This window comes from Barbus barbus (assembly GCF_936440315.1).
Source record: "Barbus barbus genome assembly, chromosome: 7".
Lineage (NCBI taxonomy): Eukaryota > Metazoa > Chordata > Actinopteri > Cypriniformes > Cyprinidae > Barbus > Barbus barbus.
The window spans coordinates 15,640,174-15,653,025 of NC_136735.1; the positions used below are offsets into that span (position 1 = coordinate 15,640,174).

The 12,852-nt window shown below is 35.0% G+C and overlaps 1 protein-coding gene across 1 annotated transcript; it reads right to left on the reverse strand.

The window, feature by feature from the left end:
- Positions 1-5,027: 5,027 nt before the first annotated feature.
- LOC306872594 (uncharacterized protein) lies at positions 5,028-12,288 on the reverse strand. The gene is made up of 11 exons (XM_079421210.1): positions 12,127-12,288; positions 11,253-11,308; positions 10,406-10,468; positions 9,058-10,038; positions 8,466-8,568; positions 8,041-8,162; positions 7,568-7,688; positions 6,880-7,016; positions 6,499-6,647; positions 5,715-5,863; positions 5,028-5,567 (listed from the first exon to the last, which is right to left on the reverse strand). The coding sequence occupies exons 2-11, from the start codon at positions 11,304-11,306 to the stop codon at positions 5,539-5,541; spliced, it is 1,908 nt and encodes a 635-aa protein (XP_079277336.1). The 5' UTR covers positions 11,307-11,308; positions 12,127-12,288; the 3' UTR covers positions 5,028-5,538.
- Between the last annotated feature and the right edge of the window lie 564 nt (positions 12,289-12,852).

Consider the following 12,852-nt stretch of genomic DNA (forward strand, 5'->3'; position numbering starts at 1 on the left):
TCATTTTCATTACACCTTTTGTAATAGAGAATTAACAACAATAGAGGTTTTCAAAGATGTTCTTGTTTCTTTAGGGAAACCATGTAAACATTTTTCGGGTGAACAATGAACTTTTAGATAACAGGCTTTCCAGTGTCTTATCAGTATTATTTCTACATATGTGAAAAAAATCTAAATTCTGAGTCAGGTGAGACGTTTGTAATCTTTTACTATCCTGAACCTTGGCTGATCCATAATCTGATAGCAGGCAAGTAAACTTTCTCTAGATTTGATCCAGTTTTTATCCAAATCAAATACTGCAGTGAGGTTTCCATGTTTACTTTTTTTATTTATTGCATACAGTAACTGGAAATTTTGGATGTATAATGTCACTATGTCTGCATTAGTTCTGAAATTAGATAAACATGATGTGACTGCATCAACAATATAAAAGACTTAAATTAAAAGTAAAATTATCTTCAAATGGTCTCTTTGGCTTGACTTGGCTACAGTGTAGTTCAATATTTTTCCACATTACCTCAATTTGGCTTTTTCTCTAGTTCAACTAACAATTAGTCGGGAAGTCGTGGCCTAATGGTTAGAGAGTCGGACTCGTAATCCAGCGCTCTCTCCACCCTCAATACCACGACTGAGGTGCCCTTGAGCAAGGCACCAAACCCCCAACTGCTCCCTGAGCGCCGCAACATAAATGGCTGCCCACTGCTCCGGGTGTGTGTGTGTTCACTGCTGTGTGTGTGTTCACTGCTGTGTGTGCGCACGTTGGATGGGTTAAATGCAGAGCACGAATTCCGAGTATGGGTCACCATACTTGGCCGTATGTTACTTCACTTCACTTCAATTAAATATATACATGTATTTATATAAAATGACAAAACTGCAAATTTACCAAACTCGCATATGAACACTGTTAAGTATCATTTACATATAAAACATTTATATTATTATATATATATATATATTCAAATTTTGAATTAGCATTTAATTTTTTTGTTTTCATTTTAATTTTAGTAATTTTTTATCATTCATTCATTTTACATATATATATATTTTTTTTTTTTTTTTTTTTTATTTCAATTTGTGCCCAGGAAACATTTCTAATTTTCATTTATAGTTTTGCATCTGCTAATACTTATATTGAATGTTAGCTTTATTTCAATTAACAAATTTGTTATTTTTAATAGGATTAGTTACAAAAACAACACTGGATGTAATGACATTGTGAAAAAAATAAAATAAAATACAAAATAGCCCAAGATATTAAATAAATATACCTCAAAAAATGCACAATACTACTTTAGCATACTGTATTTAAAGTATGTAAGAGTTGCACATTATTACTTATAGACACAGCACCTACCATATCAGCCATGCTAACCTACAAAACTTCTGTCTAATTTCAGACTAAGATGAGTCTAAAAACAAGCTAGAGAGGTGAAGGTAAATTGGATTAACAGCTTTTAGTACAACTGCATTTGATTGAATTGAAATTTAATTCCATTAGAAGGACATTTCATCCCAACCTTGAACCTTGTGTGAGGAAAAAAAAAAAATGTACAAGCTGCGTGTAAGCCAGTTACATAGACCAACTGCAGGAGCCTTGCTTAGATGTACAGCAAACTCATTATCCTCTTCCTTGGTAAAATTAAATGATGCTTCAAAAGGGTCGTAAGAACCAAGATGGTTTTGTAGAATTGTATTTTAGCGGATAAGTAAATACTCTCTTTGACTGCGCTGATATAGCTGCATGAATATTTAATGAAGTCTTCTTTGCCGAGTAAAATTAATCTAAATATTCAAAGCTAGAAAGGGCAGGAAGGTTGTGAGCTTAATGTGAAATCAATAAACTGACAATCTCTGCCAAAACAACTATGACCTGAGGAGACGGGACTTCTAATACTGAGGCTTTTCATCTAGGCTGTAAATAATTCAGAAATAAAAGTTATAAAAGAAAAAAAAAAGATATAAACAAAGAAAAAGTATCAAGATTATATACCAGACCAACACAGACACTAAAAAAATAAATAAACATCAAAAGCACCTTTATGATATTTCACAAAATAACTATGATAATATGCAATAATGACACACAATTTTCCAAATGCATGGCAGTTTCCCATTACCTTTTGCCTCTGTAAAGGTACAGCAGCGATTGCTAAATGGACAGGATGATACCAGGAAACTCTCACAAAGAGCCGGATGGGGGATCAAAGGGGAATGTTCAAGTCAGATGCTACTCCAGTCACATACACACACATATGATTTCTAACTGCATTCCCTAACAGCACATCTCACATGCACCCTCTTCTTATTCCATTAAAGTGCCAGAGAGCCCTTGAAGTGTCACCTGTACACCATTAGCCGTTTCATCTAATTCATACAATGCTCTGGGGCCACGGCCAAACAATTATGCCAGCGCTAACATTGGTTTTTATAAGTCGGCAAGGGTCATGTTTGAACATCCTCTCCTAAGAGAGTCATTTTTGTATTCAGATGCTAACATGCTTTCAAGAACCAGAGAAAGACCTAATGAAACCCCAGAGAGCCTCAAAACAGACTTTCAAATCCATATTCAGAAATAACTACTCGATAAAAGCACACACCAAAAGCAGCCCTTTGAAATAAATTCTTGCAGAATAAATAAATATACAGTATTTAACAAACATTAAATGCTTGAATATCTGTTATAAAGTCTAGTTATTCAAACAAAATTGCACTGATGTAATGCTGCCCTCTACTGGGGGAAAATCCAATAATAATTCCTATGACAGATGCTTCCGTTTAATTTTAGTCTTTAATTCAATATTTCCAGTGCTTTATTTATATCTGTTCTCGTGGGGCTGTAAGCCAGCATAGTTTACAGTAACGCATCCAAGTCATTATAAGCCATCAAACTAAGCTCTCTCGAGTACCCTCTCCTCAAATGATATCCTATTTGATGCCAAAACTTGAATACTTCATGTGCTCCATGAATCAATAAATATATCATTGCATATTTCAAATAGTCTCTTAACTGTGTGGATGTGTACGTTTAATGTTGAGTTAAATGTGTTTAAAGATGTGACTGTATATATATATATATATATATATATATATATATATATATATATATATATATATATATAAAAACATATAAAAGCAAAGTATTCAGTTTATATATATATATATATATATATATATATATATATATATATATATATATATATAAACATTTATATATACATGTTTATATATATATATATAAACTGAATACATGGAAAAACATACACTTTTCTTGTTAAACGTTATTAAAAAAAAAGGTAAGTGTGAATCGTGTTTACCTCAAATGAAGGCATTTCAGTTCAATCAACAGTGTCTCTGAGCCAACTGCGATGAGTTTTTATTTATTTATTATTGAGATATAGTTTAGTTCCCTGTTTATCCACTGCAAATGAAAAATACATCGCGAAAAAACAAAAATAAATAAACAAACAAACAGTCGCCGTATAAGCGCGTGAACTTTGAACCGACGAAGACGTATTTTGTAAATCAATTAACATAGTAACTATTTATAACGTGTTTTAAAGTAAACGTGCAGGGTTATTTATGTATTAGTGAGGACTAATTTGACATTATAGCCAATCATTGATTCTGAAGAAGCATAAAAAAGAAAAACGTGAAATAAATCAGTCATAGTTAAATATTTGTTTCCATTATTTATAAAGAATTGTAAACAGTTTTTCGTGTAAAAAGGGACAAAAGTAAAACAAACATGCATACTACAAACAAACAAAATTCCTCAGCAACTTCTTAGAAGTAGGCCTATAAATATGAAATGCCTGGTTATGTATGCCTATGTCTTACATTAGGATAGACAAGCAATTTATTCTAACTGAAAGAGTAGCTAGGCTACTTTAAAGATTGATGAAAAATCGATTTGAAGACTAAATAAAAAATATAGACCACTTTGTCTCCAATATTGGAGACATTAGACATATTACATATTAATCATTAGATATCTAATGACTCATTGTGAAATGCATTGTTCTCTTTGATCTATGGCTTTCGATAGCATCCCTGTAAGCTTTTCACTCAGTGTAAAGTATTTATGATCAGCACAATAAAACTTTTGACTGCACTCTTGCATGATATATGGGGAGATATATGTCAACAGTGTCACTGGCTTGTGAAGTTGTTTGACTTTAACTTCCTCCAGATTCCTTCTTGCACTTTATTTATTTATTAATTTATATGTTTACTCTTTTTCTGAAATCTTAGCGCCGGGTGGTCTTATCTTATCAAACCTGACAGAGACCCAGAGTGTGCATGCAAAATCTGTAATCAAACTAAAATTATTCAACTCCCTGAATCTGTCTGGGGGGAAAAGCATCCAGTGAAAAGCTGTTTTTGAGAGATACTGACACCAATACACAGGATATGGTAAAGAGAAAATCAAACTGTTTTTTTTTTTACATAAATCAACTCTTTCTTGCATATATTTTTTGGTCATGTATTCATCCTACAGAAAAGAAATCAGAGAGCATTTGTCCATCCATACATTCTTGAACCACTTGTGGGGTTGCAGGAGTCTCATTCAGCTTTAGTAGATACATATTTCCAAATTTAGTACTTCTGGCACATGTAACTGATGATATAAGGTTATTTGAGGTCATTTTCCACAAATGATAAAGTGTTCATTGCATGTGAGGCAGTCAGTCTAATCAGAGAAGATGACTGTGTGCAATGCTTCAACTGCTCACTGAAGTCACATGGCCATTGAATTACACTGCACACTCAAGGCACACAGTTCTGACAACAGTAATTTAATGACTTCCTAAGGGTTGTTTTTTCCAGACACTTTTTTTTTTTTTTTTTAATTACAGTGTCATGCCCCACACAGTTCTTTTTCAAAAACAATAACTGTTGTCAGCGTGTGCAACAGCTCCCAAAGCTTTTGGGACATAAATCTTGTGATGCGAATCGAAGTGGAACTTTAATTGAGGTGTTAAAGACATTTTCAGTTTTAAAGAATTACATTATCATTTTTTTAAGGAAGTCATCTTTAATATGGTCATCTAAAATGCTTGGTGGATTTAAAAATAATAATAATAAATTTCTGATTTATTCATTTGAGCCATGAACATAATTTGTAATATATATGTAGGCTAATTATTTGACAACATGCACATATAAGAGTGACCTTTTTCATAATCTGAAAACATTTCCAACATCTTTATAAAATCTATTTTATTTAGTTTATATTCACTATGTAAACCTTTCCCCTGGAATTCATACAAAAACTCCCCAACTAAAACTACATATTTTGTGTTCATTTTTCAGCTAAATTATTAACTATAGTTAATTTTTTTTTTCCTATATGCTACACATATAATGCATCAAAAAAAGGTTTTTAGACATTCTGATCCATCAAGATCTACACATACAAAACAGCACAATTTCACTGAACAGACCTCCAGTATTACATCTGCCATATTTAATAAAAAAAAAAACAATCTTTGCTTCTATTAGCTCAGAGATGCTTGTTTAGGCTTTCGTTCTTGCTCAGAACAGCAGATTGGTATCCATATCTTCTGTAGGAATGAAAATACAAAAACCTGGTTTGTTTTTAATGTTTTTGATTTATTTAAAACGTGCATAAATAATGCATTTAAAGTGAATGAAAAATAAATGAAAATCACTCTGAGCTGTTTAAAACGAGGCCTTAAAAATAGTCTCACCTTCCTTAATGCCAAAGCAGCTGCACCACTCCTTTAAGGAGACCAATTTGTCCTTGTCAGCATCGCACTTTTGAAAAAAGACTGAGGTGCAATACTCCATTGGAACTAGGGGAACGCGCAGTGGAGCCAGCTCAGAGTGAGAAAGAAACCTGCAAGAGCATAATGTGAAAGAAAAAAAAATAACAGTAGAAAGAAAATCTTATGAGCATATTTCATGTCCACTCCAATTGAAAGACAAACACTAGATTCTTAAAGCTACTATATGAAGTTTTCTCGCATCTCAGTTTAATGCAGAGAGAGACATAAGTAAATCACTCGTAGGCAGTTTTCCCCCACACTGCAGCTTTAAAGCCTCTGTCTGACCACTGACATTATGGAGGATATTGGCAGCAAGTCTGTCTTTTTCTGGAAATATCCCTCAACCACATCCTCACACCGGCTAAAAATATTACCGAACCTCCTGTATGAGTAAGTCACAGTTACAATAGTTTCAAGAAATTCAGACGTCTTGCCCACGAATTGCCCATTCGTGACCAATGTATGCACATACTGTAGAGCTCCAAACTGCCGAGAATTTCCCAAAATCGCTTGTTCGAGTCTAATTGGGCAGCTTGAAGCAAGTTTCAGGAATCTGGGTTCAAATATATTTTTATCAGTCAAAACTCTGGCTGCAAGACAAAAGTTAGAAGGAAATTTGATTTCATTTACAAATATATTTGGGTACATTGTATATAAAGTATATTGCAAGGTCTGTGCAAGGTCTGTACAAACACACAGCCCCCACCTGTCTGAAGGATGCTGGTCCATCTGTGCAAACTGCCAGTGCACTGGATAGATGTACATGTTGTAGTTCTTCTCAAAGTCCTGCTGTAGAATCTCAACGGTGTGATGGCCTGCATGAAGACGTCTCTCACTCTCATAGATCTTCTGAACCTGTTGAGCAGAGCATTCGTCATCTGTGATGAATTCATATTTGGTGGTTTAGATACAATCAAGGTTATTTTTCAAGGTAGTATATTCAACACAGTGCGTTTTACTGTCAAAAGTTGGAGAGCTGAGTAGAATTCGCCTCCTGTTTATTGTATTAAACCTACTATTAATCTCTTTGGGAAACATGTGATATCTAGATGAAAAACTATCTGTCCAGTATCTTTAGTAGACATACCCTGATACTTTGTTTAGCTGTGAGAAAGCCAGGAGACATGGATTCATGCTCGTACAACTGCAAAAGCACGTTCTTCAGCCAATCCCGCATACGCAGAGGGAACTGCACCAGCTCTGACTCTGGGCATGGAGGAATAACTGCCAGACAAAACACACAAAATAAATGTTAGAAGAAATAATAATAGACAAAAATAAAACTGTAGATATACATTAAGAGCATAGAACGGAAACACTTTAGTATAGGGACCAGTTCTCACATTTAACTTAGTTGCATGCCTATTATGAACATATTGGCTGTTTATTATTGCTTATAAAGCACATATTCTGCATGACCATATTCTACATCCCATACCCAATACATAAACCTACTAACCATTAATAAGCAGCAAATTAGGAGTTTATTGAAGCAAAAGTCATAATTAATGGTTTGGTAATGGCAAGAATTGTACCTTAAAATAAAGTATGACCACACTTATGAAATGGATGAATTCAGTGAGAAATATTTGAGTCTATATTCACGTGTCTGAAGTGTATTTGCAGACTTTGCTAAATCTGAATGCAGTTTCTGAGACATTGTTGAGAAATCTTCAGAAACTCATTTCTTTACATCTCTTCTCACATGCTAATTTTACACCTAAATTTTACCTCTCAGGTGGTAATAATTAAATAAGCATATTAGTGTTTCTTACATTTGCAGGATCCAGTGTAATCCAGGTGAAGTCTGTGGCCTATTTTGGTCCCCTCAAGGCCACACTTGGTGGCAAAAAGTTGACAGGATGTGTCATATGTCTTATTGTCAGTTCCGCATACCTACAATGAAAATGTCCCAATGATAACAGCTTTTAATTAGCAAATTATTTTTAAACTTGTGTTTTTTCTTCTTCAATCAGTATCTGTTAATTAAATGTTTGATCTGTAATGGAATATGTAACTATGCACTCTCACATTACAAAACTGTCACTGAGGCAGTGCTCTTTCAAAAGGTATAAAATGTACAATTTAGGTACTAACATGTACTTTTAAATAATAACATGCACCTTGATGGTATACGTACCATTTACGGGCAAATGAGGATGCACTTTTTAGCTTTTGTACCTTAGGGTACCACCCCAGTGACAGCATTCAGCAGTGAAATCAAATTAAACTAACTACGTATACTTACATGCTCAAAATCATTTACACTGGGAGGACATTCTGACGGCTCCTGACACACACAGACGGGTTTGTTCTCATCATTTGTTTTGCATGTCTTTCCTCTTTTACAGCGAAAATTCTCACAGGGATCTGGATAAAACAATGAAAGAATGTGTAAATATCTTGTCAAATACCGTATCCTCAAATCAAGCATCCACTGCTGCTTTAAAAGGTTCTCAAAAAGAGATCTAATAAAGGTTATATATAACTCTGTAAAGAGTGCCAGCATTCCTTTCCCTCTGTTGGTTTGCATAGAGCATAAACCAGGGGCTAAGGCTCTCATTGACTTCTTAAGCCAGGGCAGTTTAACAGTCTATGTTAAAGAAAAACTCTGCTCAGCAGATTCCTAATAAGAATTTGGGGCTATGGAGACAATGTTGAAACAACACTCACCATCTGGCAACCCCTGTCCGCTGGGCCGATGGGTGGGTCGAAAGTCAGGGTAAAGCTCCATAGCGGCTCTGATCTGTACGGGATTCATCCCCACCAAGCGAGACTGTAAAGAGGTACAACCATCACATTTAAACATTTCGAAGACTTTGGAGGGTATATACTAAAAATATGTGGTCTAATTCAAATACTTTAAACTAGCGCCCCTGCTTAATCTATCCATTATTTTTCAAATAAGATTTTTTTTCAATAAGTTTTTTCTTATGTATGACTTCCAATTCATTAACAAGTAAATGTAAACTTAAATGGGATTCTTCTCACTTATTTGCTTTTGCTCACGCTAATGGTTTGGTTTAGGATTTTGGTTCATACTCGGTATGGCTTTAACCTTTCTAACCAAGGTTGGAGAATTTAGCCTCTACTTCATTAGCTAAGTTCTAATAATTCATTTAATGTATTAATCTACTAAAAGCACATATGTAGGCTATATACTGTACTAGAATGTATTGTGAAAAGCTTAGAGTCCGGTTGCGTGTTCAGCTAGAAGATTCTCATCTGTTTTAAGATAACAATGCATGTGTGATGCATTTTGTACCCATTTCCCATTCTTCTTTCTGGTTTTAGGCTCTGTATTTTCAGTGGGCTCCTCCAGTTTTTCTGGGTCTTTCCTATGAGTATGTTCTTCAGTTGCTTCCATTGTACTGGCTTGGTCACTCTGCATCTTCTCCAGCTGCTGGTTGTTTCGCTGCTTCTTGGATTTGCTCTTTCCATGGCTGTTACCTTCATTCTTCTGCTTTTTCTTCTCCTTCTTTGTCTTCTTGCCACTAGAAAGAACAATATCCTCAGATTTAGTGGTGTTCTTCTCATCCTCTTGATCACTCTTCTCTTGTTCATTGTCATTCTCAGAGTCTTGTAAAGGCTCATCTTGTGTTTGTTCTGCTGGCACGTCCTGTTCTTCTGCAATATCCTCAGAGTCAGTGTTGGATTGCTGAGAATCATAGTCCACTGTGACTGTGGGAATCACATCTTCAGCCGTTTCATCTGTTTCTTTTTTCTTAGTGTTGATGGTTGAAGCTTTGACCTCCTCCAGCTTGGTGGGAAGTGGCTGCGAAGCATCACGGTCAGCTGCATAGTCCAAATCAATTGGTATCTCTGACTCAGTACTGCTGTCGGTCTCATTTGCATCCTCTACCTTGTTCTCACCTTTTCTTTTTTCAGTTCCATCTTTCGTCTTCATTGTAGATTCTCTATCTTTCTTTCCCCCCTCCTCCATCTCCTTAATTTCTTTGCCTTTTATTAATCTGTTATCATCATCTTCATCCTCCTCCGCAGGTTCATCTACCTCCCCAGGGACCTGCAGGAGCTGAGACAATGCCTCCTCACTCAGGAGCAAAGGTATATTCTTCTGACCTTCCTCTGAACCATCAAGCTCTTTTGCCCCTGCTTTCTTCATCTCCACATGGCTTTCATTCTCCTCACTCTTGTCCTCATCCTCTGGGTCCTGTGTGCTAGACTCAAAAGGCAGAAATGTGGGCAGAACTCCATCATTACTGTCATGATGCTTCACCGACTCTGGCTTAAAAAAAATGGAAAAATTAAAAATATTATTTTATGAGCCTTTTTAATGATTGGATTCATCAAAAAAAGATTTTTGTTTTGAAATATTTTTATTGAATTAGTGTTCTTTAACAAATCAGTTGAGTGAATAATTCAATGACTCTCTCATACAGACGTCAGTTTTTGTTTCTAAATGAATCAAAGTTTTTGAACAATCATTTTTAAAAATATTTTCTATATAATATGATAATATTTATTTTTAACATGTAAAATGTATAATTGCATATAATTTATAAATATATTAAAATTTAGGCACATGGCTGAAAACAATGACTTGAAAACTATAGGAAACAATTTAATGCAAATTTTATCTTTTTAAGGATTACCTGGTCTTTTGGAGTTGGGTAGTGTTTGACATGCTGATTTTTTACATGAGGCTTACTTTGTACCTGAAAGAGAGAGAGAGAGAGATAGAGAGAGTTTCTTTATGAAAATGTTAATTTTTCAGCATAAAGTTTGAACAGATCGAACAGAAACTCATACAACCATGAAATTACATTGCTGTTTATGTAATCCTTCCAACTCAATTGTTTGAGATTATCTATGGTTATGGTTATGATTATCTACAACCGCTCTGTTGTAATTTCCTGGAGGAATACAGATATTTTGCCAGTGAAGTATTGTCTTTCTATTTCCTGATAAGTAACTAATATTGAGAGTCCATTTACATTACATTCTCGAAGCTGAACTGAAAAACATGCCTCGGTCTTATGATTTATTAAACATTTTGTCATTTTAAATCTACACAATTATCCTTTAACCAGCCATGGGGCTGTGGGATTGATTTACTGCCCAGCAGAACTCCATTTAAAAGTTAGTCTACCCCCATTCCAATCCCAAGAGTAAGACAATGGAATAATATATAACCATGTTTGTGATTAGCTGTGTCAAACCCTCTCTGTCAGCCGAGGTCATATATTACAACAGATTTCATTACAGCTTACAATGTTCCCGCTGATTTATCTACACATTTGATAACATTTGATTGACTCTCTAAAAGCTCCTTGTCTCAAATTCCCAGCATGCATATTTCTCATTTCTTGCGTTTTGAACTTTATTCTTCTTGGAAATGTCTTTTAGGTTGGTGTCGGATTCCATTTGGTTCTTTGACCTTTGAACATGATTATGGGCTTATAGAAAAAGAATTGCTGAATATTAGGATATTTTACTTACATATGCAGCCAGTGCTGAGACCAAAAAGCAGAAGAGAAACAGGTCTTTCTTCATCTCTAGAAAAAACAAAAAACAAAATCAACAATAATTTGTATGGATGTCAGCAGAGTCCTGTGTCCTACCTTAAAACTTCCTGAAAAAACTTGAAGTGACGATGTCTACATTCTCTATTCTTTCTATCTAAGAATTCTGCTGTTCTGCCCTCTGGGCTGTTCTCACACAGGGTTCAGAGTTCTCCATCTGTATTCTGGACGTACTCCTGCCATGACACCCTAGCATAAATCAGCCGCCTCAGTTGTCGTGGTAACAGGGCCCAGGAGATGAACCCTGCTCAAAAGTCACATTCAAAGTCCGGAGGGGCAATGCAAACATCAGAAGCTACTAGACTGGAAAAAGAGTCGACTAAGTACACAAGCTTTTTGCTTCCTGCACAGAGACAATGTGCCCATTATTGGCCATGTTGATGTGGACAATGACTGGGGTGCAGTGGCATGAAGATACTGCATGCCAAAAGATGATATATAACTTTTCATTGTTAAATTATTTTAATACTTATGTTTTCTTTTTGTTTTAAAAATGCACAGTAAATTTACAAACAATGACTTAAATTTCACGTGCATATTCTAATTCCTGATTACTTATCATGAAAGATTTCCGAAAATAAAACTTGCAATAAAAAGAATATACTTGTACTAGAAGAATCTCCAGCAATTACAAACTGCTAATAAATGAAATATATACATTGATATACATATTGATGACACCAACATGACATGTATCATATTTTTTTTCATTACCTTTTAACCTTAACTATGATTCCAGAAGTGATCATTTAATTAATTCACTTAACTAGAAATGCAAATTTGAAACTTACCTGAGCTGTGATGTTGCTGATAAAAGGGGAGGAATTTCGAGTCACAGAGAGTCACCTAAAGGCAGTCAGTCAAAGTTCCTCTCACTCCCTTCTGCCTCCCCTTCAGCACTGTACATCAGATACCCTTCATCTGCACTCGGCCATTCAAAGAGACACAACTAACTGAAGCATCGGTGGGGGGTGGAGAGAAGAACAGAGCAATGAAGAGTCACTCCAAAACACATGGTTACAATTTAACCTCACTCAAACATTAAAAAAAAAAATTTATGTTTCCAGTGTATAAGCATTTTTGGATAATTAAACATTTTTTTTAACAAACTAGTTATGTTTTCTAAACACATTTAATACATCTATGTGGAAAACAAAGATACCTCCTGGTGCTTGGTAGATTTTAAGATCTTGAAAGGGAATTTTGACGTTCAAAGCTAAAAGCAGATATTAAAAGCCACCTGTAGATGCCACTCAGTGTTTTTGCAGACCTTGAATTTTTGCCAACTGGCAGCCACTAGATCATTTTATTGACTGTGCACCTATTTTGGTTACAGAGTATCAGTTCATTTGGGTTTATTTAAATAAAACATCTATCCGTCCATCCATATATATTATTTGAATGAAATGACACTTTGCTACAATGTAAAGTAGTGAGTGTACAGCTTGTATAACAGTGTAAATTTGCTGTCCCCTCAAAATAACTCAACACACAGCCATTAATGTCTAAACTGCTGG